Raw genomic sequence first — 27,932 nt, 5'->3', positions numbered from 1 at the left:
GGGGACCGTGTGTGGGCACCCGGCCGCCGGGCGGCTGGGGACTGAGTATGGATACCAGGCCGCCGACGCAGCTATGACGTGGTGGCCAGATTCCGCCTCCACATGCCTAAAAGGCCCAGTTTCAAGTGCAAGGAAGCAGTATGGTATTGCAGCCTGGGGGTGGGTGGGTGGCAGGCTGCATGCTTGCATTGCAAGGAATGGGGGAGGTACAATTAAACACTGCCCTGGGACAAGGACTTGAACGTGGATAGTTGCAAGTCTGCAATGACAGGTGCAGGGCGGGAGGCATCTTAGCATGTGCCATGAACAGGGGGTTGGCGTGCACACACTACAGCGGAATAGGCTGTCCTTCCCACTAAATGCACTGGGGAGGGCACAGGTAATGTTTTGGTATGCGCGCTTGTGTATAAGGCGCACTGAGACAAATGGGGGCGGCTGGGGACCGAGTGTGGACACCCGGCCGCCGGGCGGCTGGGGACTGAGTTTGGATGCCAGGCCGCCGACGCAGCCATGACATGGTGGCTGGCGTCTGCCTCCACAAGCCTGAAAGGCCTCATTTCAAGTGCAAGCAAGCTAGCAGTATGGTATTGCTGCCTGGGGGGTGGGTGGGTGGCAGGCTGCACACTTACGCTTGCATTCCAAGAATTCAAAGCAGATGCTAACTTCTATCATCATCATCATCATGCTCCTCACCTTGGCACTCTCAACTCCCCTGATGGAGATGCCAGGGCCCACCGGAGGAGTCTGGTTGTCTGGTGGGCTTGTCCAATGCTGCCCTAAAGCAGGCCAGGCTAAGAAAAGTGTGGGGAAGGTTACCGGGACAAATAGTGGCGGCTGGGGACCGAGTATGGAGACCTCGCCGCCGACGCAGCCATGAGGTAGTGGCCAGCTTCGGCCTCCTCCAAACTAAAAGGCCCCATTTCAAGTGCAAGCTAGCAGTATAGTAGCCGGTGGGTGGGTGGTTGGCTGCATATTTGCGCTTGCATTGCAAGGAATGGGGGAGGTACAGTTGAACACTGCCCTGGGACAAGGACTTGCACGGGGATAGTTGCAAGTCTGCATCTTCTGATGCGGCAAGGATCACTTCTGATGGGCACACTTTTAGGCAGTGACCTGGGTGTTAGAGATGCTTCCAGGGGTCTTTCCCATGCTGTTCCCATGTCTTTTCAGCACTGTATGCATGTGTCACACAGCACATGGCCAGATAAGGTTGTAAAATGTTAAAATGACATTTCCCGGTGAATGCATTTGTCATGGTTGAAAGCAATACAAAAGTGCAAAAACGCATAAAAAATGCTACTTGTGAACATAGCCCAAGGTGTGGAGGAGTATTTTTGTTTTTAGTTATTTATTTTACCATATACCCCAGTCTTTACCCTGGAAAGGATGTTCCTTAAGGCTGTGTGCCCACGTAGCATTTTTCAAGCGTATATGCTGCGGAATTTCCGCAGCGTAAACGCTTGAAAAACGCATGTATATCCGCACCCCATGGTCCCCAATGGGATTCCGCAAGTTCTATGCACATGCTGCGGATTTTTCCGCAGCGTTTATGCCGCGTTCAAAAATCCGCAGCATGTCATTTAATTTTGCGTTTCCGCAAGCGGAATTGCCTTTGTCCAATGCATAAAAAACGCAAGGCAATTCCGCATGTGGAAAACGCGTGATAAACGCGCGAAAAATGCGCGATAAACGCGTGCGGAATTCCGCATGCGTTTTTCCGGGAGAGGACTTGCATTTATGCAGCAGAAATTTTCTGCTTCATAAATGCAACGTGGGCACATAGCCTAACATATTTCACAGGAAAACAGTTTCAGTTTCGTTTTTGAACGTTTTATTGTGAGCCCGTAAAAGTGGCTTAATACCTCTGACCACGTTGTTGACAGCAGTGACCTGAGGGTCAGAAATAGTTCCTGGGGTGCTCCCCATGCTGTCCCCATGTCATTTGAGCACTGTCACTATCGTTTTGGGCACTTTTTAGGCTTTCTACAGACTGCCGGGGGTGCCGCCGCAAAAATGCTCGGGTCTCCCATAGACTAACATTGGGCTCGTTGCTCGGGTCGAGCACTCGAGTATCACGGTGAGCTCAGCCCGAGCTCCGAGCACCCGAGCATTTTAGTTCTCGCTCAACACTAGTAGTGAGACGATAATGTTAGCCCTTTAGAGCAGCTTTCTAACTTTTGGAGATTGACCCTTTAGAAGCAGATTTCTGTCTCTTACAAATTAGATTCAGCTGTGTCCTCCTCTTGCAGATTTAGATTTTTAGAGCCGTAATCCTTTAGCTGGGTAGATTAATACACAGGGACATCTAATTGCACAGCTCATAAATAATAATATTCTGTAACAATTAAAGTTCATGTTCCTGGTAGAGGGTGAGGAAAATAGTCACCTGACTTGGGTTTTACTGATCTACTGTCTTTTGGGATGCATTAGTGAGTGATGTATGCACGACGTTAGTACTTCACTTTTGGTAAATTCACGAGACAATAGGTGAATCATTTCTCCAATTCTATGCTACGGGCTGATGACTCTGTAAAACAGTCAAATTAATCTACTCACTTTGGATCTTCACCACAACTAAGCACAAGGCTTCTGTTACCATTCAGATGATGTATAGAATCAGATCACCCTCCTCATAGTTGGTATTTCTCAGAAGAGAATCTCACAAGATTTTGCGCTTGCCCTGGTAAAGTGAAAGTGGAACCTGTGTCTTGATCCCTGAGGGAAAGAATTGAAATCACTAGTATCATGTATTTGGGAAAAGTCATATAGTTTTACCTTTTGTCACTTTAGGAGTTTTATGTTTTCTTTTCGAACACCTGTTCTGTTTTATTAACAATGCAGTATTATCACCATTATTATTACGATCTAAGCCTACTCACCAGGTTGAAAAAGCCTTACTCCCATTACATAGGGATTGCATATTGCTATTATACACCATCAGCCGCTGAGCGGGTCAGACAGGGCCGCCATCAGGGCATTACTGCCCTTACTGCTGTATGGGGTCCTGTGAACATAAGTAAAGAATGGGGGCCCGGAAGCATTCTGGGTTCCCCCCTCTTGTGTTTCTGCTGACGGGGGCCCCAGGATATCATGTGCCGGCGCACCGCCTCTGGCTGCATACATCTCTGCGCAAGATGCCTTGGAGCTCTCACGGCCGACAAAACGGAACGGCCGTACATCTCCAAGAGAATCCCTCTTCTATGAACCGCGATGGCGTCCTCATGTACGTTCCGGCATGTGCGAGCGTCAGGATGCCAGTCCAGAAGTGGAGCTGCAGGGGATAATATGAGAGGTAAGTATATAAAACTTTTTTTTTTAAATAGAATTAATTGATGAATTGTAAGTGCGGGTGGGTGAGGACAGCAATTGATGAATTTCTAGTGGGTGAGTTGGGGGGGAGGGGGGAGAGAAAATGACGAATTTTGAGCACACATGATAAATTGGGAGGGGTGGTGGGGAGAGCACATAATAAATTTGGAGTGGGTGAGTTGAGGGGGAGAGAAAATTAAGCAGTTTTTATGAGCACATGATGAATTGGAAGTGGGGGGTGGGGAGAGCAAATGATGAATTGGGAGTGGGGGTTGGCGAGAGCAAATGATGAATTGGGCGTGGGGGGAAGAGCACATGATGAATTGGGAGTCTGGGGTGGGGAGAGCAAATGATGAATTGGGAATGGGGGGGGAGCAAATGATATGAATAAAGAGAAAATTTCAGCTCACCTCTGAGATGTAATCCCAGTGTGGCATGGAGCACTGAGTCCTCGCTGCTGCACAGCGCCTGGGTCAATGAGGAATTGAAGATGGATGCAGCTCAACACACTGGGCAATTAATTAAAATTCAACAATCTTTATTGGCAAATCCTTTTAAAAGCTTGCAGAAAAGACAAAAAATGGACATCTCAGACGACAAAGCATATATTATGGGGTGATGTGTATAAAAAATGCCATACGTGTTTCGAGTGAAAAACTCTTGAACACTGGCTAACTGGAGCAAATGATGAATTGTGAACGGGAGGACAGAGCAAATGATGAATTGTGAATGGGAGTACAGAGCAAATGATGAATTGTGAATGGGAGGGGAGAGCAAATGATGAATTGTGAATGGGACGGGAGAGCAAATGATGAATTGTGAATGGGAGGGGAGAGCAAGTGATGAATTGTGAATGGGGGGGCAATAGATGAATTGGGAGTCGGTGGGGAGAGCAAATGATGAATTGTGAGTGAGTGAGTATTCAGCTGCATAGTGTAAAAGTTGGGGAATGTGCTCTGGAAGTGGTGCTCTAGATTACGGTGTTATTTTATGCAGAGACGAGTCCTGGCTGAAAGAAGTGATGGCGGTCTCGCTGGATGAAGGAGAAAAGCGAAGATGAAGCACTTCAACTAGAGATGTCACTGGTGAGTCAGTGTATTACCTGTATACTAACACTGTATACTATAGTATATACAGAGCTCCTGTGTATAATGTCACTGGTGATCACTGTATTACCTGTACAGTATACACTATATACAGAGCTCCTGTGTATGTCACTGGTGATCACTGTATTACCTGTACAGTATATACTATATACAGAGCTCCTGTGCATAACGTCACCGGTGAACCCTGTATTACCTGTACAGTATATACAGAGCTCCTGTATATAATGTCACCTTTGATCTCTGTATTACCTGTATACTGACACTATATATATATATATATATATATATATATATATATATATATATATACACAGTACAGACCAAAAGTTTGGACACACCTTCTCATTTAAAGATTTTTCTGTATTTTCATGACTTTAAAAATTGTATATTCACACTGAAGGCATCAAAACTATGAATTAACACATGTGGAATTATATACTTAACAAAAAAGTGTGAACCTTATATTCTAGGTTCTTCAAAGTAGCCACCTTTTGCGTTGATGACTGCTTTACACACTCTTGGCATTCTGTTGATGAGTTTCAAGAGGTAGTCACCGGAAATGGTTTTCACTTCACAGGTGTGCCCTGTCAGGTTTAATAAGTGGGATTTCTTTCCTTATAAATGGGGTTGGGACCATCAGTTGTGTTGTGCAGAAGTCAGGTGGATACACAGCTGAATTTGTATTATGGCAAGAAAAAAGCAGCTAACAGTCTATTCAGGAGGACTATGTAAAGAAAAACACGTGGCCATCATTACTTTAAGAAATGAAGGTCAGTCAGTCCGAAAAATTGGGCAAACTTGGAAAGTGTCCCCAAGTGCAGTTGAAAAATCCATCAAGCGCTACAAAGAAACTGGCTCACATGAGGACCGCCCCAGGAAAGGAAGACCAAGAGCCACCTCTGCTTCTGAGGATAAGTTTATCCGGGTCACCAGCCTCAGAAATCGCAGGTTAACAGCAGCTCAGATTAGAGACAAGGTCAATGTCACACAGAGTTCTAGCAGCAGACACATCTCTACAACAACTGTTAAGAGGAGACTTTGTGCAGCAGGCCTTCATGGTAAAATAGCTGCTAGGAAACCACTGCTAAGGACAGGCAACAAGCAGAAGAGACTTGTTTGGGCTAAAGAACACAAGGAATGGACATTAGACCAGTGGAAATCTGTGCTTTGGTCTGATGAGTCAAAATTTGAGATATACAGTACAGACCAAAAGTTTGGACACACCTTCTCATTGAAAGATTTTTCTGTATTTTCATGACTATGAAAATTCTACATTCACACTGAAGGCATCAAAACTATGAATTAACACATGTGGAATTATATACTTAACAAAAAGGTGTGAAACAACTGAAAATATGTCTTATATTCTAGGTTCTTCAAAGTAGCCACCTTTTGCTTTGATGACTGCTTTGCACTCTCTTGGCATTCTCTTGATGAGCTTCAAGAGGTAGTCACCGGAAATGGTCTTCCAACAATCTTGAAGGAGTTCCCAGAGATGCTTAGCACTTGTTGGCCCTTTTGCCTTCACTCTGCGGTCCAGCTCACCCCAAACCATCTCGATTGGGTTGCCCACTGCTTGGATGCCCACTTAAGAATTGTTGAAGCTCCTGGTCAGCTCTTGTGTAGGGAACTGCAGCACAGCTTTATTCAAGTAAGTGGAGCCATGCTGCGGTTCTCTGCATAGTCTGTGGACTGGAGTGCTGCTGTGTAAAGAACCTGAAGAGGATGCAGTGCTGCTTTAGCCCATTCGTTCTCAGGATCTTGGGCTCTCAGTGGTTTGATGTCCTCTGTTTTACTAAGTGAATGCATAGCCATTCAATATACCACCGTTTTGTGAGATGTGAATATTTTAGGAAAATTCAGTTGCAGAATTATAGGAAAATACACTCCCGTTTTATATATGTAACCACTTATTTGATTGTATATCTTGTTCTAGCTCATTGTGTTTTCAGTTTTGCAATCTTGTAAATAAAATGAATTAAAAAAGAAAGTTATAAGAAATAGTTTAGATCCAATTTGTAGTAAAATAATTGATGTTAGTAACTTTAATAACAATGCATCAATGTGACGCATTTTCTTGGCACGGAATCACATTCTTCCAGAACAGACGTAACATGGGTTTTCACATCTTCATCAAAAGTTATCTGTGGGATGTCACTTGACCATTAAGGCCACAGATTAGCTGTTGAGTCAGGTGACTGGTTGTTGAGATGTCATTTCTACCGTGCTGTTGGAGTGAAGGTCTGCTGGTACAGGTATTGGGCCTCTTGTTAAATAAAATACAATTTCTACAATTTTTTGCTTGTTGAAACTTCCATTAAGTGTTTTCATGGTGTTTTATACAACTATTTTTTGTTGTTTTCTTATCTTACATCTTGTATCAAGTTTTTTCTTGTGTTTTGCTAGTCCTATCGATAAGCCTATGCTAAAAAATACCAGGGAAAAACATCATACCTAAAGCATGCTGGGTTTCATGGAAAATAAAACAAAACGCCACATCAAAAAACATTGTTTTCTGGTGCTTCATATTTCACAATAGATACTCATTTAACCTCTGGATATGGTGTTTTAGGCAGAGATGCAGGAAAAATGTGGCATGATGTTTTTTCCTGAAAATGCTGTCTGAAAAGACCCTATTTGTTAATATTTTATTTATTTCTCTTTATGAAGGTGCCCTGTTCTTGCTGACCTGGACCTCGTAGGAATTGCTAAACAATATGCCCAAATTGATCTCCCATCATTTACTTTGGGTTGTCTTTTGTTAATCCCATATGTTGAAAAAAGAGAACAACAAATTCAGGTGATTCATCTAAACTGAAACCTAACAACTGCTGCTGCTGTGATAATTGCTCAATGTTTATTTTCTAGGGTCAGGTACATTGTTATGTGAAGGACTTGTAGCAGTCCTCTGCCGGACTTGTGGCCTGGGCTCCGGAGTTGGAGTCCATTTTGGTGGAAAGAAATTAAGTATAAAATGGACCGACTCCTAAAATATAGAATAAATTGGGTTCAGTAGTTCAATGCAATATGTGCTATACATTTTTTCATAAGAATTTGGGAAAGTTATGAAATGTCCTCTAAATGTCTGTTATGTTCCTGATCTAAGGATCTCGGCTTTTAGTTGAGATGAATCTGTGCTGCACTTTATGTGAACGCTCAGTAGTGAGGCCGTGCTGTGGAAATTATGGAGTCAGAGGTTTGGCTTACCGGCTCCACAGCCCTGCTTGTGGCAGTTTTCTGCAGGACTTGTGGCAGTTTTCTGCAGGACTTGTGGCAGTTTTCTGCAGGACTTGTGGCAGACCTCTGCAGGACTTGTGACAGTCCTCTACAAGAAGTGCATGGCTGTGAATTGTGAAAGATAAACACTTTTTGTCACAGTTTGTTGCCAATATATGTTAACATTTCAGCCTATTTATTTGCCTTCTTCAGAACAAAGTATAATCTATATATACAGTACAGACCAAAAGTTTGGACACACCTTCTCATTTAATGATTTTTCTGTATTTATGACTTTGAAAATTGTACATTCACACTGAAGGCATCAAAACTATGAATTAACACATGTGGAATTATATACTTAACAAAAAAGTGTGAAACAACTGAAAATATGTCTTTATATTCTAGGTTCTTCCAAGTAGCCACCTTTTGCTTTGATGACTGCTTTGCACACTCTTGGCATTCTCTTGATGAGCTTCAAGAGGTAGTCACTGGAAATGGTCTTCCAACAATCTTGAAGGAGTTCCCAGAGATGCTTAGCACTTGTTGGCCATTTTGCCTTCACTCTGCAGTCCAGCTCAGCCCAAACCATCTCGATTGGGTTCAGGTCTGGTGACTGTGGAGGCCAGGTCATCTGGCGTAGTTCCCCATCACTCTCCCTCTTGGTCAAATAGCCCTTCCACAGCCTGGAGGTGTGTTTGGGGTCATTGTCCTGTTGAAAAATAAATGATGGTCCAACTAAACGCAAACCGGATGGAATAGCATGCCGCTGCAAGATGCTGTGGTAGCCATGCTGGTTCAATATGCCTTCAATTTTGAATAAATCCCCAACAGTGTCACCAGCAAAGCACCCCCACACCATCACACCTCCTCCTCCATGCTTCACGGTGGGAACCAGGCATGAAGAGTCCATCCGTTCACCTTTCTGCATCGCACAAAGACACGGTGGTTGGAACCAAAGATCTCAAATTTGGACTCATCAGACCAAGGCACAGATTTCCACTGGTCTAATGTCCATTCCTTGTGTTCTTTAGCCCAAACAAGTCTCTTCTGCTTGTTGCCTGTCCTTAGCAGTGGTTTCCTAGCAGCTATTTTACCATGAAGGCCTGCTGCACAAAGTCTCCTCTTAACAGTTGTTGTAGAAATGTGTCTGCTGCTAGAACTCTGTGTGGCATTGACCTGGTCTCTAATCTGAGCTGCTGTTAACCTGCGATTTCTGAGGCTGGTGACTCGGATAAACTTATCCACAGAAGCAGAGGTGACTCTTGGTCTTCCTTTCCTGGGGCGGTCCTCATGTGAGCCAGTTTCTTTGTAGCACTTGATGGTTTTTGCAACTGCACTTGGGGGCACATTCAAAGTTTACCCAATTTTTCAGACTGACTGACCTTAATTTCTTAAAGTAATGATGGCCACTCGTTTTTCTTTACTTAGCTGCTTTTTTCTTGCCATAATACAAATTCTAACAGTCTATTCAGTAGGACTATCAGCTGTGTATCCACCTGACTTATGCACAACACAACTGATGGTCCCAACCCCATTTATAAGGCAAGAAATCCCACTTATTAAACCTGACAGGGCACACCTGTGAAGTGAAAACCATTTCCGGTGACTACCTCTAGAAGCTCATCAAGAGAATGCCAAGAGTGTGCAAAGCAAAGCAGTCATCAAAGCAAAAGGTGGCTACTTTGAAGAACATAGAATATAAGACATATTTCAGTTGTTTCACACTTTTTTGTTAAGTATATAATTCCACATGTGTTAATTCATAGTTTTGATGCCTTCATTGTGAATGTACAATTTTCATAGTCATGAAAATACAGAAAAATCTTTAAATGAGAAGGTGTGTCTAAACTTTTGGTCTGTACTGTATATCAATACATTGAAACAAAGTTAAAAAAAAAAAAAAAAAGAGGTACAATATAGTCATATGGCAATATATCCAAACATGAAAAAAAATGGTTAGCACATCACATCTCAGAAAATTCATATAGTCATACCATGAGTAAAAGAAGATAATGAATATATATATATATATATATATACAGTACAGACCAAAAGTTTGGACACACCTTCTCATTTAAAGATTTTTCTGTATTTTCATGACTATGAAAATTCTACATTCACATTGAAGGCATCAAAACTATGAATTAACACATGTGGAATTATATACTTAACAAAAAGGTGTGAAACAACTGAAAATATGTCTTATATTCTAGGTTCTTCAAAGAGATTTTTTTTTTCACAGATTTGTGTTGTAATGTCCCAGTCAGGGTGCTAATATGAATCATATGGTGGTGTTAATAGCCGGTATTTATTTGCCTTTTCTTGTAGGGCTTTCTAAGTGCCTATAATCCAGAAACTGTTTTGCTTCAAGTGGAAGATTATATGAATACTGGAGAAATGGCTGGTGCAGCTTCACAGGTAAGGCATCTAGATGTAAACCGCATGAGCAGCCTAGCTTAATGATTGGCTGCAGTGGTGCGCTGTAGTCGTGGCATCACTTCTGCAGCCTTTAAAAATAGACCCGAGCAGTAGTGAGGCATCACTGAAGCGGCAGAGGGGAGTAACAGCTTTTTTTTTTATTAATATTATTATTATTTTAACCTAGCACAAGTAATATACTGAAGAAACTTATTCCTGAAAAAAACAAACATGTGGATATGTGCACACGGCATCTTTAACACCTTTACGACCTATGATGTATAGGTACGTTATAGGCCGCCTCCCCCTTTCGCAGGAGCCCGCACCTTTTTGGGCACATGACAGCTGATATCATCACCTGACATGTGCACCTTACAGCCGCAGGTGGAATCGTGATTCACCCACGGCTGTTAACATGTTAAATGCCGCTGTCAATCTCTGACAGTGGCATTTAACATGATCGCGCTGGAAGCACATCATTAGCTTCACCCATTGGTGCGCCCGTCACATGATTGCTGGCCGTTGATGGGTTGGCATGACAACCCGGGGTCTGCAGGAGACCGCTGTGGTTGTCATTGCCGAATTGCTGTGAGCGCTGCCCAGTGGCCGGTGCTCATAGCAGATGAGCTATGAAGTCCTGCTATGTGCAACACAAATGATTGGATGATCCCAGCTTTAAATCTCCCATGAAGACTATTAAAGCATGTAAAAAAAAAAGTTTTTAAAAATATATAAGTTCAAATCAACCCCCTAGCTCCCCATACAAAATAAAACTATAAAAAAAATTAAAAATACATATATTTGGTATTGCTGCATTCAGAATTGCCTGATTTATCCATGTATAAAAATAATTAATCCGATCGGTAAACGGTGTAACGAGAAAAAAAATAAAACTGCCAGATTTTTTTTTTTTATTTTTTTTTTTATCAACACAATATTGCTATAACGGGCGATCAAAATGGTATCAAAAAATAAGCCCTCACCCGACCCCAGATCCCCAAAAATAGAGAAGCTAAAATGGCACCATTTATTTTTTATTTATTTATTTATTTTTTTTTACAAACTGGATTTTTTTCTCTCCACATAAATGAAAAAGAACCTATATATGTTTGGTATCTACGAACTCATAATGACCTGGAGAATCATAATGGCAGGTCAGTTTTAGCATTTAGTGAACATGGTTTAAAAAAAAAAAAAAAAAAAAGTAATTGTGGAATTGCACTTTTTTTTGCAATTTCACCCACTTGGAATTTTTTGTCCATTTTCCAGTACACTATATGGTAAAATCAATGGTGTCGTTAAACAGTATAACTCGTCCCGCAAAAAACAAGCCCTCACGCGGCCATATTGCCGGAAAAAATAAAAGTTATAGCTCTGGGAAGAAGGGGAGAAAAAACGCGAAAACTCAAGGTGGTGGAGGAGTTAAGACACTGGTAGATCTGCCGAGGTTTTTCCAAGGCAAAGTCTGTCCAGGAGAAAGCTAGCTGTCTTTTTCCTGAAGCGACTTCACTGGTATTTTGCTGTTCGTTTTGCAGCGTCTTTTTTTTTCTCTATGATTTGAACTATACCTAGCGAGTGGCTTCCTAGCGAAAGCCGACTGAATGTGCTGCTTCTTTTCACAGTTTACGAACTCTGAGGCGATTAATAGAAGTGACAAAAAACTGAACATGTGCACAGCAATGTCTTTTTTAATTTTTTTTGCTGCGCTGTGTCAGGCACATTACAGGCAGGATCCGTCTAAAAGAACGTCATTATGTAGAAAGCTTCAAAGTCTGGCTTTTATATTAGATGTTTTCTCATTTGTCTGTCAAATTCACATAAAAATTTTCATTTCCAATTCACTTTTCTTGCAGATAAAAACGATAGTTTTGAACAATATGATTGAAAAGAAACAGTTAGAAAAGTTCTTAAAGAGTAAATGCTATGATGTTGTGAAGATGCATGTAGTTCATACTAATCGTGTGAAAGAACTTGCAGATTACTTTGTAGAGAGAAATTGGTAAGTCTCTGGATGTTATGTAAGTACTAGCGCAAAACTCCAGTAAGTCCACAATTCCAGATACTACATGACATAAAACAATTCGAGTTTGAGATTTACATAAGAGAGAATTAGAGTGTACCTCTTTTAAAGTAAAAAAGAAAATGAATAATAGCGGAGTTTGCTATTATAATGTATACAATGTCAAAGGGGTTGTCCGGCCTTAGGCTGCAAGTCTACAGTCTCTCTGTGTGACTGCAGACTTGTGAATCCTCACATCACCTATACCCTGTTTCCCTGAGGCCGGATTCAGACGGCCATACAAAAACTCTGGCTCCGTTTGCACGTCGAATGAGTGCAGGAGCTCCCTGCCATTTATATGCATTAGCCTGGTCCATAAATCGGAATAGAAGAGTGCATGTAGCAATTTTTTTTTTTGTGGTGGAGTGTTTAATTCCCCCAAAACTGCAAAAACTTCTAGAAGACAAAAGAGCCAGAAGTGCTGATGACTCTCTTTGACCTTGACTTTCTACAAAGCCACCTGACTTAAACTCCAATGAACATTTATGGGAGCTATTAAAGAGACAAAAGCTAAATATTCCATAAAATCCCAATATACTCACCATGGTATACCAGGTTTTGCACAATCTCGTGGTGCATTTGAGTACGTACTGATGCTACTTTTCGCTCAAATTGTTGCACTAATAACGAAACACTGAAAAAACACTGAATAATGTGTCTTGGGGGGAGGGGGGGACTACCGTACTTTATTCTCACACATAGGACTGTTTGTATTTGAAACAATTATAAGGATGTAGTTAAAGTTCCTGATGTCTGATCAATTATCAGATGAGCAGAGGGGGTAGTGCTCTTTGTAGAGTTCAAGACAATGAGGTTAAATAGACTCCTGAAGTTTCTCTATAGACAGCTGTACAGCACACACAATATATACAACCTCCCAGGTCTGCTACACACACATTATATAAACACAGATTTGCAGCATGCACATTATAAACGCACACACGGCTTGACAGCACGCACATTATATACACACACTTTCAGCAGCTCACACATTATACACCTACACCCGCACAGGTCTGCAGCACTCACATTTTCGACATCCCCCACAGGTCTGACGCACGCACATTATCTACACTCGCACAGGTCTGCAGCGTGCACATTATCTACACCCATATAGGTCTGCAGCACGCACATTATCTACGCACGCACATTATCCACACCCACACAGGTCTGACGTACACACATTATTTACACCCCCACAGGTCTGACGTACACACATTTTTCCTATCACCATGACAGCACCACAACGAGCGAGGGGATCCGCCCTTCCAGGACAGGAAACCTACAGAATAAAAGGGCGGCGCCTCTCCACCACCTCAGTTGGTTTCCTGTCCTTGAGGGGGAAACTTGTTAAAACGGCAGCAGAAGAAAGAAGAGAAGATTATTCCCAGACCTTGGCCGGTCGGTTTCCAACAAGGCACAGTCTCTGCTGCGGCCGGCGCCAGGGAGCTGGAAGCGCCATGGTGGGTCCAAGGGGGCCTGTTCCGTCAGACAGGCGCGAGCAGCAGCCGCACCATTACCTTATGGTGGCCTGGCAGCCGCGCATCCCGGTTGCGCAGGACGCTATCCAGGAAATCGCGCCCTAAGACGCACGCCAGTGAAAAAAGAAGTAGCGGAGACCCATGTCTTCTAACATGTTTACGGCTACTGTTTTGTACCAGCCTGCGGCCCTGATGATGAGCGTGCCGGAGGGTCCTTGATGGGAGAACCTTAGACAGGCTTACCTGTTGAAGATCCGGATACGACTGAGCGGCGCCCCTGCCTGAGGTCGGCAGCTCCAGCTCCGTGCATCAGTGGAGAAGCTGCTGTGGAACTGCGCCCCTGTCTGGGGTCAGTAGCTCCAGCTTCGTGCACCAGTGGAGAAGCTGCTGTGGAACTGCGCCCTTGTCTGGGGTCGGCAGCTCCAGCTCCGTGCATCAGTGGAGAAGCTGCTGTGGAACTGTTTTCCTGTCTGGGGTCAGCAGCTCCAGCTCTGCATGTCAGTGAGAGAGCAGCTGTGGAACTGCGCCCCTGTCTGGGGTCAGCAGCTCCAGCTCTGCACATCAATGGGAGCACCTGTTGAGCTGCGCCCCTGCCTGTGGTCAGGAGCTCCAACTTTGATCAGCGCGCTATTGGAGGCGCCCCTACCTGGGGTTGACTAACCCAGTATAGCTCAGGCACGGCCCGATGGAGAGGAACAGACCTGTGACTTGGTCCAGCCTCCGAATCCGTACAGCTGGTGGTGAGTGATCTTCGTGAATGTTTACCTTGTTTGTGGGGCCCTTTCCTTGTTATGGTTACTAGGAAAGGCTGAAGGAAGTTAGTGCAAAACTCAAAAATGGGTGTGTGCGTGCTCTGTAAGACCCCATCTGGTCCAAGGGCCTGAGGCTTTAAATTTGGCTTCAGCACGGAAGCTGGACCTTAGACCTCTAGGCTAAAGTTAGCCACATGTCTGGGCCGCACAGAGCCTCATGATTGGGCTTCAGAATTTACCACAAAAATTAGCCTCAATCTGCTCAGTAAATGTTAAAGTAACACTCAGAGGTTTTTACTGTTGTCCTCCAGTTTCTTTACTCCATCCATAGGACGGCACATGGTGTTACTACAGCACATGGTCTCTGTGAAGGTCTGCTGTCCAGCTGCGTCTCATCAGTTGGCTTCTTCGGGCGGGGCTAGTTTGACAATTGAGATTTACCACCCAAAGGAAAGGTTTATCCTTCATTCAGATGGATTACTCTTTTAAATAAAAATCTGAGCGCAGTGCCTCATAAAGCCTCTTTGCGCTTCACAAAGAGCACATCATAGTGCTTCATAGCATAGCGCTTTATAGCACATCATAGTGTCTCTTAGCATAGCTCTTTATAGCACATCATAGTGCTTCACAGCGCCTCATGGCACATCACAGTGCGTCATAGCACATCATAGTGCCTCATGGCACATCATAGCATAGCGCATCATAGCACATCTTAGTGCCTCATAGCATAGCGCTTCATAGCACATCATAGTGCCTCATGGCACATCATAGCATAGTGCCTCATAGCATAGCCCTTTATAGCACATCATAGTGCCTCACAGCGCCTCATGGCACATCATAGTGCCTCATAGCACTTCACAGTGCCTCATAACGCATCATAGTGTCTCATAGTACATCATAGTGCCGTATAGCATCTCATAGTGCTTTATAGTTCATCATGGCATAGTGCCTCATAGCACTTCATAGTGCCTCATAGCATAACATATCATAGTGCCTTATGGTGCATTCATAGTGTCGTATAGCGCCTGTTAGTACCTCATATCCCTTCACAGTGCCTGTTAGTACCTCATGGGGCCTCATAGTGTCTCTCGGTGCTTCAGGGTGCCCCTGTTACTTGTAGTGCTTTATAGGGTGTCTGTGCCTTGTAGCGCCCCTGTGCCTCATAGTCCCTCTTTGTTAAGGTACTGGTTGCACAACTAAGTTTATGTCTGACAAAACCAAGTTCAGCGACTGTAAACTGTGAATGGCAAGATTACCGAATTCAGGGGGAAAAATATGAGGGTGGCAGTAGTCCTGGCTGGTGCTCAGCTGGCTCGGTGGAATGCCGATTGGAGGCAGGTGACAATAAGAGCGCTTCCTTAGTTTTGCAGTTTAATAATAAACCTTGTAGGTTTTCACTTTTAAAGGTAGGAGGCATCATATAGTGCTCATACAGCCATTGTGGGTTTGGTCCAATCAAGCGCAGTTTTATTGCTTTTTACAGGTTGCACAGAAGTCATAAACATTAATATTTCTTGTCTTGTCCAAGCTCTGACTAAATAGGACAGACCCTGACTACTCATATACAGCTCAGCTAACCCAGCTTGATTAAACAAAACAATATTTATCCAGGGCAACCACTGATACTTGTGGAGTCTGGCCTGTGTCTCTGATTAGCTCCAAGACACATACCGTCTGCTCTGCTTTCCAGCAGTCTGACTAAGGTGAATGCCTAGACTGCTCTGGTGCTTAGCTCTCCAGGTGCCCTAATCAAGACTTGTAAAGCTATTATTTAACCCAGGCCTACCTGAGTTTGCTACAACCCGAATGGACTGTACAGATTCCTGATAGTTAAATCATTGGAAATGGACTCTATAAGACCTGCTAGTAAATCTACAGTTCCAGATTGCTATATAGTAGTATAGGCGTTTAAGGAGGTATACAATCAGGTTCCAATTCACATGAAACATCAGATTTCCTGAGAATAATTCTTGGCATAAAATGAGGATTTAGGTTTTCAGTTTGTGTCCTTCCATTCAGATGTTAATGAGCCTTAAGGCTTTATGGAGAATTATAGTAGTTAGGACAACTCTCATATCGAAGGAAGAGGCATTGACAATAGTTTACCTCAACTATTTCGGGATTATGGGCAGATCCATCGAGCACTGCAGAACTCACTGTTCAGTGAGTAAGAGTTGTGGTCTCCCAAGGTAGAATAAGGAGTCCTGCTATATGTCAAAATTAATAAGCAGTCTGGCCACAACTCTGAACAAGGCAATATTGCTGTTAATAACTCTAATCTCCTACATTCCAGTAGTAGCATGGTCACAAGTACACACCCGTAGGCTGCCTCTAAAGATCCGGTTCCTCTAACCTAAAGAAGCTTTAGGCAGTATATAAGAAAGCTCCATTCATCTATACATGGTCACCATGTAAAGGTCTTGTCATACAACAGAGTAGCTTTATCTTGCCTAAACCATTATGGAGGAACTCTGCCAAGATCCCTAATGACACTTATGTCTAATCAGGCGAAGTCTCACCTTTTATCTTTAACAGCACCTCATATAAAGAGGAAGAGAATTGCAAGTGGACCTTTTTAGCCGTAGACTACTGGACCAGTGTCCAACCTGTATTGAATAAGCAAGGAATGTGAAAGTGAGTTTTGGATCAAGGACCATTTTCAATCCAAAGATGGCGCCCTGGGATCTGAATCTAGTGCTTATGGCTCTAACAAACCTGCGCTTGAACCAATGGATTCAGGGTCTTCACATTAAAGACTATTATCCCGGTGGCCCTGACTTCAGCATGGTAAGTTAGTGACGTTCAAGCTTTGTCGGTTAATCCTTTGTTTATACAGATCCTAGAAGATGGGCCGGTTCCGGAGCTTACCCTATCTTCCGAAGATGGCTTCCAATTTCCATAGAAGTCAGGAAATTGTGCACCCTACTTTCTGTGCTAATCCGGGGAATCCATGGCAGAACAATAAGAAAGCCGATGTCCCCATCAAGCATTTTGTAAGGTTGCGATTCAGTCTTCACCTTGCACCTTCTGTTAAGGGAGGGCAATAACCTTTCACGGTTGACCAAATGAGTGTCAAATTATTATGTTGATTGCAATCCACAGAAAACCAAACGGAAACAATGTTCTGTATTGGGAGGATTCAAAGAATCTCTGATCCCGTTTATTTTGCTTAGCATTTTATATTGTTTTGAGTATATCAAATAGCCAAGCAACTCTACAGCCATACTACAATACTATAGGCTAACTGATGTGAGTACAATTATTACGGAAACACATATATAGTCATATTATCATTGTTAGTTTGAAGCACTATGGAAATTTTACAAGTTCAAACCTGGCCTAAACAAGTTAGATAAGAGTGTCCGACAAAATGTTCTCTTGAGAAAAGGTTAGTATGAGATACGTTCTATGGGAAGAGAAAGAAAGAATGTATGTTATGCAAGAAGTGATAATAACATGATTTTAAAGCGAGCAGACAAAATGGAGTTTCTCTAGCATGAGTATCAATATGTCCTTTACATTCCCTGCTAAAAATTATTATCAACAATAGAGGTGCTATCCCAGGGTCATGCGTTGAGCCTGAGGGACATTGGTCTTCACTCAATTAGTGCCCTTGTTACCAATTGAGGCTGTCGCGGCATGTCCATCCCCCCTTGTTAGTTGATATAATCATAAGCTCAGATCTGAGGTTGGTCGGGGCAAGCTTGTAAAAGTCATCATTCCCTTGTCATCCAGGTCCTCAATGCTGGTTACATGTCCGTGTATAGTAGCACTGGATGTTGGTTAACAGTGTCATCCTTGCTCTCTGATGACTGGCAGGCTTTCCTCATGCAAAATGGAATACAATAAAAGACTAGTTTTAGTAAAACATATATTAACAAGCAAGCAACAATATGCAACACTCTCTGGTCAATTCGTTATGTTTGTTATACTCTTCCCTGAGTTTCCTAATGTCTTCCATTTTAGTTTTTAACCATATAGTAGAGTCAGGGTCAACATAGTGACAACAGGCTGGCAGGCTGGGCCTATAACCTGACACATCCCTTCTTGAGCTGCTGTCAAATAGTCCAGCACTAAGGTCTGTTGATTAGCCACTATGATAAGTTGATTCTGCACTGCACCAGTAGTATTAATTACTTCCAAAATATTCTAAATCTGTCATCTAAGTAATCAATGACTTCCACTAATTTGTCCCACATTTATGTAACCATAGGGTAGAGGAAGGCAGTACTGGCTATCTTATTGGGTATACTCATTTGTACTAAATGAGGTCTTCCTGATGGGCGTGGGGTGTTGTCCTTGGCACGTTTATAAATGGTATGAAGAGGGATGGTTCTCAAATCTACTTTACTATGGGGAATAAGATAAGTGGCTGAAGTTAGCCGGGCCAACGTACAAGTCCCCCCTACTCCGACTGGGAGCCATTTGTACGCATTATTCCCACAGATCCAATATGTGACTGATGGTAAATCCATCCCATAAAGCAGAGTGCTGTAATACTAATTTATGTACCAAATCAATAAAAACGGTGTTATTTGATAACAAACACCATGAAGGCATTTGTCCCAGGGGGCTACAATATCCAACATCCGGATTGCCACATGTTGGATCACTAGGCTTATATTCAGAAAATTCATTACAAGGGACGTTACCAGATATTTTATAACGTGTCATTGGTGCCTTTTATAAACAGATTTGCATGTACCCATGAGTGATTATGAATGTATCTTTCCAATAATGACGGTCTGGGACGGACCGCCAGAAAGGGCATACTAGCGGCTGAAACTGGTGAGTGAGTACATATCCAACAGTCACTGATCTGGTTGTTTTCTAATTGTCTTAATTCTTGTACCAAAATCTGATGGTGAGTAATGAACTTATTATTAAAGTACTCTGTTGTAGGCTATTTGAGGTATTGACTAGTTTAACCATATATATTATCATAAAATATCTCAGCTGTTGGGATTGTCAGGAGCACTTGGTATGGCCCATCATACAATGGTTTTAGTCCGTGTTTCCGAACATGCCTCTTCACATACACACAATCTCCTGGCCTGAGGGTATGACAACCTTCTGCATCAGCTGAATCTGGAATAGAAGATGATACTAACGCATGGGTGTTAGTTAAGGCTTTGGTAAGCTGAATCACATATTACACAACATAATCTGTTTCTTCTGATAATTGTTGTGGGGTAAATCTAGCTATGGCTGGTTGTGACCCAAACAGTATCTCATAGGGTGACAGTTTGTGTTTCCCTATGGGTGTGGTGCGTATGTGATATGGTGCAATGGGAAGGAACTCAGGCCACTAGGCCGTAGTTTCCCGCATCATTTTGGTTAACTGCCTTTTCAGTGTGCCATTCAATCTCTCCACCTTGCCATTTGACTGTGGATGGTAAGGAGTATGTAACGTCACTGTTGATCCAATCATGGTAAGTATTTCTTGATATACGCATGAGGGAAAGACTGGTCCTTGATCACTTTTGATAACTTCTGGGACTCCATACCGGCAAACAACTTCAGAGACCAGCTTCTTGGCGGTAGTCTTGGCAGTCATGTTTGGAACGGCGAATGCTTCTAGCCAACTGGAAAACATATTCACTACCACTAAGCAGTCCATGGGCCCAGGCCGCAACGGCTGGATACAGGAGTCGAGGCAAACAGTACAATTGTTTCTTCCATAGCCCATCTATCAACTTAGCACCCGCCTCCTTCCACGACTGGCGTTCTTCTTTAGAGCGTAGAGCGTGTGGAGCGTAGCTTTGTGATTGGAGGGACCGGTTTATGCTCTTCTGCAGGTTGATCCTGGGTTGGCACGGAATTTAGCTGTTTGGCCTGTTGCCGCGTAAGAGCCATGGACATGGAGGTCAGAAGAAGAGCTGCTCGCTTAGCATGGAGATCAGCAAGTGTATTACCTCTTGCTTCAGAGGCATCTGGCTGGTCGGGTACGAGCTTTTACCTTTACGACAGCCAACTGTCTTGGTAGTTGCACCACTTCCATCAATTGTCTGATGCTTTCAGCATTTTTCATAGGAGAACCTGCAGTCAGAGTTTTGAGCTCTGCTTCCTGTGCTGACATACTGGGAGGTAAGACTGCAGCCTCTACCAATGTATCTTCAGTTGTGACAGCATATCCAGTATGAAACCTGCCAGAGGTGTCAGCATATCTGGATCCATCCGTATATAACGTAAGTTCTGGGTCATCCAAGGGTACTTCCCCCACTAGAACAAGTGGAGTTGACTCCGCAGTAATTTGTTCCAGACAATCATGCGTGGAGCCTCTTTCCCCTCTCCTTCAGGTGCTGGTAGCAGGGTAGCTGGGTTGATGGTGGTGCACTGATGTAATTTCACATTTTCTGGCAACATCAACGAACACTGCAACCACAGGTGTTGCTGTGTGGCGTGAACCGCTCGTACACAGCTGGGGGAGAGATGCGCTGGGTAATAACCGACTGGGCACTGCTTTGTACAGTGTATCTGTGTGAGTACCCCGGCTGCATGCCTCCTGTATCAGAAACATACAAATGGAAAGGTTGAGCATAGTCCGGATTTCCAAGGGCAGGGGCTGTCATTTTCCTTGACTTTAGTTGCTCAAAGGCTTGTTGCAGCTGTTCTTGGTGGTCCTTGTTTACATCAGCCAGAGTGTCTGTCTTCTTTTAATGCGTCATATAAGGGCTGCATCAGATGTGAGGCGTTTGGGATCCATTGTCTGCAATGTGTACATAGTCCGAGGAACCTTTGCAGCTCTATGGAATCTTTTGGGAATGGTAGCAGGTAGATGTCCGTCTTCCTTTCTTCTGTGAGATGTCTGGCACCCTGAGTAAGGCAATGACCTAAGAAGACCACTTGACCAAGGCAAAACTGAAGCTTCGAGGCTGAGACTCGACAATTCAGTTTTGCTAGATGCTTGAGGAGACTAACACTCGCCCTGATGGACATTTGCTCCGTGGGGGGGGCACACAAAAGAAGATCATCCATGTATTGTAATAGCACTATCTCAGAGTTGTCCAGCTGCCACGGAAGCAGACAGCTAGACATGTTCTTTGCAAACTGATTAGGGCTATTTTGCGCAGTCTGCGGCATGACCACCGCACCGTCCAAGTCATTTGCCTGCCCTGATATGTAAATGCAAACAGAAACTGACAGTCTTTGTGTAGTGTAATGTTAATAAAAAAAAAAAAAAAAAAAACTTTTGCTAAATCAATTACTGTAAACCAGACAACGTGTATGTGCATCTATTAGAAGCTTAAGGATATATGACCATCTAGAAAATTAATTTACATAAACACATATAATGCTCTGTCACACACTGATCATGATGATCTTCCTCATACACATTCTGGGATTCTGGGTGTAGTGTGTATTGCGGCCTGTATTCCGGGTGTGCTAAGATGGCTACCACCAGAAGGAAGCATACTACAGGAAGGGTGCACCAAGATGGCCACCACCAAAGGGACATGTGGTCAGAGGCTGGAGGTGATGCAATGGGTGTAGCAACATGGCCGCTGCAGGAAGGGTTGGAACTTTGGGCGGACATAGGTATAACAGATGAGGATGGGGCACTAGGAGTGGCTTGGGTAGTAGCAAGGGGTGGGGCTCCTGGACGGGGCACGTGACATGCAACACAATAATCTGCTGACAATGGATTCTGCTGGTCACAATTAGAACATTTCCAACAATTCATTACTCCGCCATTATCGGAGAGCAGTATCTTTGTAATACACATAACATAGCGTCTTTCCCTTATTGTTTGCATTTTTTTCCTCCATTCACCATTTTTTCTTCTTTGCTCTGTATCAAGCCAAGGCCGTTTTGCTATACTAGCAGCTGTAACTGGGCGCTTATCTGTCAGCGCGCATATTTCAGTTAACCATTTAAGTTCCTCCACATATTTACATACAAACTCAGCGCAACCTTTCCTCACATGTATTCACTACTTTCCAACATTTCAACATTCCATTGGTATCCGATATGTTAATCATAACCGTGAGTAGTGCCCGTAAGATGCAGACCTCCTCTATGTGTGCATCAGAGTTTGGATCTTTTAAAGTAAGGATCATCTGACCATTGTCATGGAATTGGATTCGGGATCGGAATTTAGACAAGAGGTCTGCTCCTAAAAGATTTACCGGGCAGATCGGGAATATGCCATTACTTCTGGAAATAGGCCAATTGGAATAGGTTTGGTGAAAGTGTGTTTGTTAGGTCAGCCATCTACACCGATCAATATTAGATTGTCGTTAGAAAATTGGACTGGGTCAGTTCAGTGGATTGATTTTAAAATGGAGTTGGCCGCCCCAGTGTCTACCATGAACTTTACCGGATGGATTCCCTCCTACTGGGAGAACTACAGATGAACAGAGCCCGGGGGTGATTACGGGCATCATGATGGCAGACTCTGACAAGTCCCGTGGGCCGGGTGTCCTATTTCTGAATACGGGGACTTGTGTGGTGCACTGACCAGCAGGGGTGTGACAGTCCCTTTGGAAGTGTCCTGCTCGGCGACACCTCCAACACTGAAGACGGGAATTCACTACTGGTCTTCTCTCGGGATACATTACTTGCTGATCAGGTACCACCATGGGGTAATAGTGGGGCTGTAAGGGAGAAGGAGGGGGGAGCCAGGGGGGATACTGTGCTATGTGTACTGCGGGTGCAGCAATTACCATTGTACTGATTGTGGGGAGATCTTGGAGGTGGGGGAATACTGGAGGAGACCAGATATCGGGTTTGATTAATTGAGCAGCATAATCAACAAGATCCCTGTCGATGGCCAAGAGTCTTATCTCTCTCAATTTAGTTGGATGCATGGCAATACACTGCTTTATAGCCCCGACTATTATTTTGTCCGCAACCTCTTTTGGGTATCCAAAGATACCAGTGGAAATGAATGGCAGGGCTAGGGTTGGGGCCGCATGAAGCTGTGATGCGTATGCCAGGGTGTTTTGGATTGTTTCTTTAAGCAGGTGTTGTGACCTGGGTAAATTAACGGACCATGGTCACGGATGTAATCATTAGATGCAGCTTGTATTGTAGGTCCCCCAATACGACATATCTCTGCAGCTAGCCCCCACCCATGCTGCAGTTTCGCATTTGCTGCGTTTACAATGATCCCAACCTGCTGTTGTGGTATACTCCCCATGCCTATTCTCAGTATAGTGGAGAAATTTGAAAGACTATTCAGTAAAACAGACGCCACTTCCTGATACTCGCGTCCATGTTCTATTTCCCCAGTTTGGGAGAGGGTGAATAGGGAAGAGTTCAGAGGATCCTGGGTCTCTCTGAATGGAGTATGGACCATGTCAGGGGCAGGTGGGTGTAGTGGTTTATAATACCCCCCCCGTCTACGTTAAGTAATGGGCAGGTTGGTGCTACAACACCGGGTTTACGTGCTCCACAATTATAGCACGTCTTGCGCCATCCTGAATTAGTGACCCAACACACATTATAGAGCCAACCGTCTGGGTTATATGATGGTGGATGGCTCTCAGTGGGAAGTGCAGGGTATTTAATCTCATAAGGTATAAATTGCTCAGTTTCCGGATTCAGGGGCTGGGGTACTGCTACATTTGTGGGAGATGCTTCTTTAGGGGCTTTAGATTTGTATTGTGGACACATAAGTACTTCCTCCTGTACTTTTTCAACATATCCTTCATCACAAATCTCATGTGCCACTTTCCTAAAGTTTTCAGCATCTTCCAACAATCCACAGTCAACTAATCTACCCTTTTGCTGCCGGATGCCTTCATCCCACAACACAGGCTGAAGCCTCCTCCCCTCCTCAGGAAAATGTAACAATTTTGGTGCATTCTTAAATGATCTTTTTCCTTCTCGAGACTGATCATGATATTCATCACATCCTCCCCCTCCTGCAGGGGAGACCAAATTCTTTCTGCTCCACGGAAACATTGATTAATCACTACTGCCGCTTCACAACCAACAAAGATTCTTAATTCTTGTGCACAGCGGAGTCTGGACAGAGCTCCCAGCTGTTCTACTACTACCTTCTACCTGCTAACTGCTACCTACTAACTGCTACCTGCTAACTGCTCCGGACACTCGATATATGTATATCTACTTGCGTGTCCTACTAACTAACTAACTAACAATGTCCAGTCTTTTCTAAGAATCTTTGTTGGAAGTTAAAGAAGGGAAGATTCACACAATATTCACTTGTCAATCCGAGGTGATACTGCTTTGAAGTTAAATAATATCAGACCCCTAATGGGACTACACCCCTTATAGTCTCACCTTTGACTACATCCAACCAGGACGTCCGGAGATACTGCAAACAACCACACACCACGTGTAAACCACGCCAAACGGTCAGTGTCACTAGTAAAGAACTTGTGCACTTACCGTGGCTTTTTGTGGGGGATGATCAGTCCCAATTCCAGTGGGGGAGGCTGAAAGCAAGTCTCTCTTTGTGGACGTCCAGAGGTGGAGGGGCGTCCCTGGTTAGGGATCCGAGTCACAGCACCAACTGTTAAGGGAGTGCAATAACCCTTCACGGTTGACCAAGTGAGTGTCAAATTATTATGTTGATTGCAATCCACAGAAAACCAAACGGAAACAATGTTCTGTATTGGGAGGATTCAAAGAATCTCTGATCCCGTTTATTTTGCTTAGCCTTTTATATTGTTTAGAATTGCAAGTGGACCTTTTTAGCCGTAGACTACTGGACCAGTGTCCAACCTGCATTGAATAAGCAAGGAATGTGAAAGTGAGTTTTGGAACAAGGCCCATTTTCAATCCAAAGATGACGCCCTGGGATCTGAATCTAGTGCTTATGGCTCTAACAAACCTGCGCTTGAACCAATGGATTCAGGGTCTTCACATTAAAGACTATTATCCCGGTGGCCCTGACTTCAGCATGGTAAGTTAGTGACGTTCAAGCTTTGTCGGTTAATCCTTTGTTTATATAGATCCTAGAAGATGGGCCGGTTCCGGAGCTTACCCTATCTTCCGAAGATGGCTTCCAATTTCCATAGAAGTCAGGAAATTGTGCACCCTACTTTCTGTGCTAATCCGGGGAATCCATGGCAGAACAATAAGAAAGCGGATGTCCCCATCAAGCATTTTGTAAGGTTGCGATTCAGTCTTCACCTTGCACCTTCTGTTAAGGGAGGGCAATAACCCTTCACGGTTGACCAAGTGAGTGTCAAATTATTATGTTGATTGCAATCCACAGAAAACCAAACGGAAACAATGTTCTGTATTGGGAGGATTCAAAGAATCTCTGATCCCGTTTATTTTGCTTAGCATTTTATATTGTTTTGAGTATATCAAATAGCCAAGCAACTCTACAGCCATACTACAATACTATAGGCTAACTGATGTGAGTACAATTATTACGGAAACACATATATAGTCATATTATCATTGTTAGTTTGAAGCACTATGGAAATTTTACAAGGTCAAACCTGGCCTAAACAAGTTAGATAAGAGTGTCCGACAAAATGTTCTCTTGAGAAAAGGTTAGTATGAGATAAGTTCTATGGGAAGAGAAAGAAAGAATGTATGTTATGCAAGGAGTGATAATAACATGATTTTAAAGCGAGCAGACAAAATGGAGTTTCTCTAGCATGAGTATCAATATGTCCTTTACACTTCTATAGACACTATAGACTTGATCTGGGATCTTCTGCTGTCCTGTCCTTTAGGAAAACTGTTCTACAGGCTGTGGTCCCAGCCTAACTTTAAAGTTTTTTTTCTCTGTAAATCTCTCGTTGTGGGGCTGTCATGGGTGATAGGAAAACACTAAATTACTTACCAGTAATGTGTTTTTCCTGAGCCCATGACAGCACCCTTATATTCCCTCCCATCACTGGTAGAAGTTGATCACTTCATTTTCTTCGTGGTGTTTGATTCACACGGTGTGTAGAAGGAAAAATAATGGGATATATAATTATTAAGTAGTGTCCTCTCATACTCTGTAAACAACTGAGGTGGTGGAGAGGCGCCGCCCTTTTATTCTGTAGGGCGGATCCCCTCTCTCGTTGTGGTGCTGTCATGGGCTCAGGAAAATCACATTACCGGTAAGTAATTTAGTGTATCTACACCTGCACAGGTCTGCACCATGCACATTATCTACACCCGCACATGTCTGCAGCACGTATATTATCTACACCCCCACAGGTCTGCCGCACTCACATTATGTATATAACCTTTTCCCATGCATAAATAGACCAATCTAATTCCCAAACCAACCCCCTCCCATTTCTCTTATAGGCCCTTTTCCCCATTTGATGCACCCCTATTTTGTTTTCACCCCAGTTTGCTGTAGAGGTTTTATCTGATTGATATACTGTATTTTAGCTCAACATTTGCCCCATTTCTTTTTCCAGGAGACACCACTTCCCCCATGACAGTATGTATCCATTGTACCTCCTTACCACTATCAATTCTTCCGTTACTTGTCCTCCTCTGCAGATACTCTTGGGGCAGCTGCAGTGGTGAGGCTTCCCTTCTTTGGAATGTGGCATTCAAAAGCACCTCAATCTTTTCCAGGCTGCGGAGATGAGACTTCTCTGTGCCTTCCTATTAGTCTATAGCAGTAAAACTCTAGGTGGCGAGGGGAGATAGAGCTGATGTCCAGTGAGCTCTGCGCAGAGCTACACCCTATGGTAATCCAGTGCTCTTTTCCTTTTTTTTTATCAGGAACTCTAATACCCTGATCACCGGTGCTGGTAGGCAGATAGTCACAGGATGGTAGGCAGGATTTTTGGAGACTCGCTTTTCTAACTATCACCAGACTAGTACAGTGGTGGCCAAAAGTATTGGCACCCCTGCAATTCTGTCAGATAATACTCAGTTTCTTCTTGAAAATGATTGCAATCACAAATTCTTTGGTATTATTATCTTCATTTAATTTGCTTGCAAGGAAAAAACACAAAAGAGAATGAAGCAAAAATCAAATCATTGATCATTTCACACAAAACTCCAAAAATGGGCCAGACAAAAGTATTGGCACCCTCAGCCTAATACTTGGTTGCACAACCTTTAGCCAAAATAACTGCGAACAACCGCTTCCGGTAACCATCAATGAGTTTCTTACAATGCTCTTCTGGAATTGTAGACCATTCGTCTTTGGCAAACTGCTCCAGGTCCCTGATATTTGAAGGGTGCCTTTTCCAAACTGCCATTTTGAGATCTCTCCACAGGTGTTCTATGGGATTCAGGTCTGGACTCATTGATGGCCACCTTAGAAGTCTCCAGTGCTTTCTCTCAAACCATTTTATAGTGCTTTTGGAAGTGTGTTTTGGGTCATTGTCCTGCTGGAAGACCCATGACCTCTGAGGGAGACCCAGCTTTCTCACACTGGGCCCTACATTATGCTGCAAAATTTGTTGGTAGTCTTCAGACTTCATAATGCCATGCACACGGTCAAGCAGTCCAGTGCCAGAGGCAGCAAAGCAACCCCAAAACATCAGGGAACCTCCGCCATGTTTGACTGTAGGGACCGTGTTCTTTTCTTTGAATGCCTCTTTTTTTTTTTTCCTGCACTCTCTATGTTGATGCTTTTTCCCAAAAACCTCTACTTTTGTCTCATCTGACCAGAGAACATTCTTCCAAAACGTTTTAGGCT

General features: G+C 43.5%; 1 protein-coding gene across 2 annotated transcripts in view; it reads left to right on the top strand.

The window, feature by feature from the left end:
- Window positions 1–27,932, top strand: part of KNTC1 (kinetochore associated 1) — a 221,818-nt gene that overhangs the window by 179,913 nt on the left and 13,973 nt on the right. The window contains exons 60-62 of one of the 2 annotated variants that reach the window (XM_073676226.1): window positions 7,086–7,215; window positions 9,963–10,052; window positions 11,906–12,051. In XM_073676226.1, coding sequence (XP_073532327.1) covers window positions 7,086–7,215; window positions 9,963–10,052; window positions 11,906–12,051 — 366 coding nt within the window. Of the gene's footprint in view, window positions 1–4,305; window positions 4,398–7,085; window positions 7,216–9,962; window positions 10,053–11,905; window positions 12,052–27,932 lie in introns of those variants that run through there. The other variant, XM_073676227.1, reaches the window with a different exon arrangement.

This window comes from Phyllobates terribilis, unplaced genomic scaffold (genome assembly GCF_046119375.1).
Source record: "Phyllobates terribilis strain yellow unplaced genomic scaffold, ASM4611937v1 Scaffold_1__5_contigs__length_1240528914, whole genome shotgun sequence".
Lineage (NCBI taxonomy): Eukaryota > Metazoa > Chordata > Amphibia > Anura > Dendrobatidae > Phyllobates > Phyllobates terribilis.
Note: the sequence above shows the minus strand (reverse complement) of the source record. Positions and strands in the feature narration are given on the sequence as shown.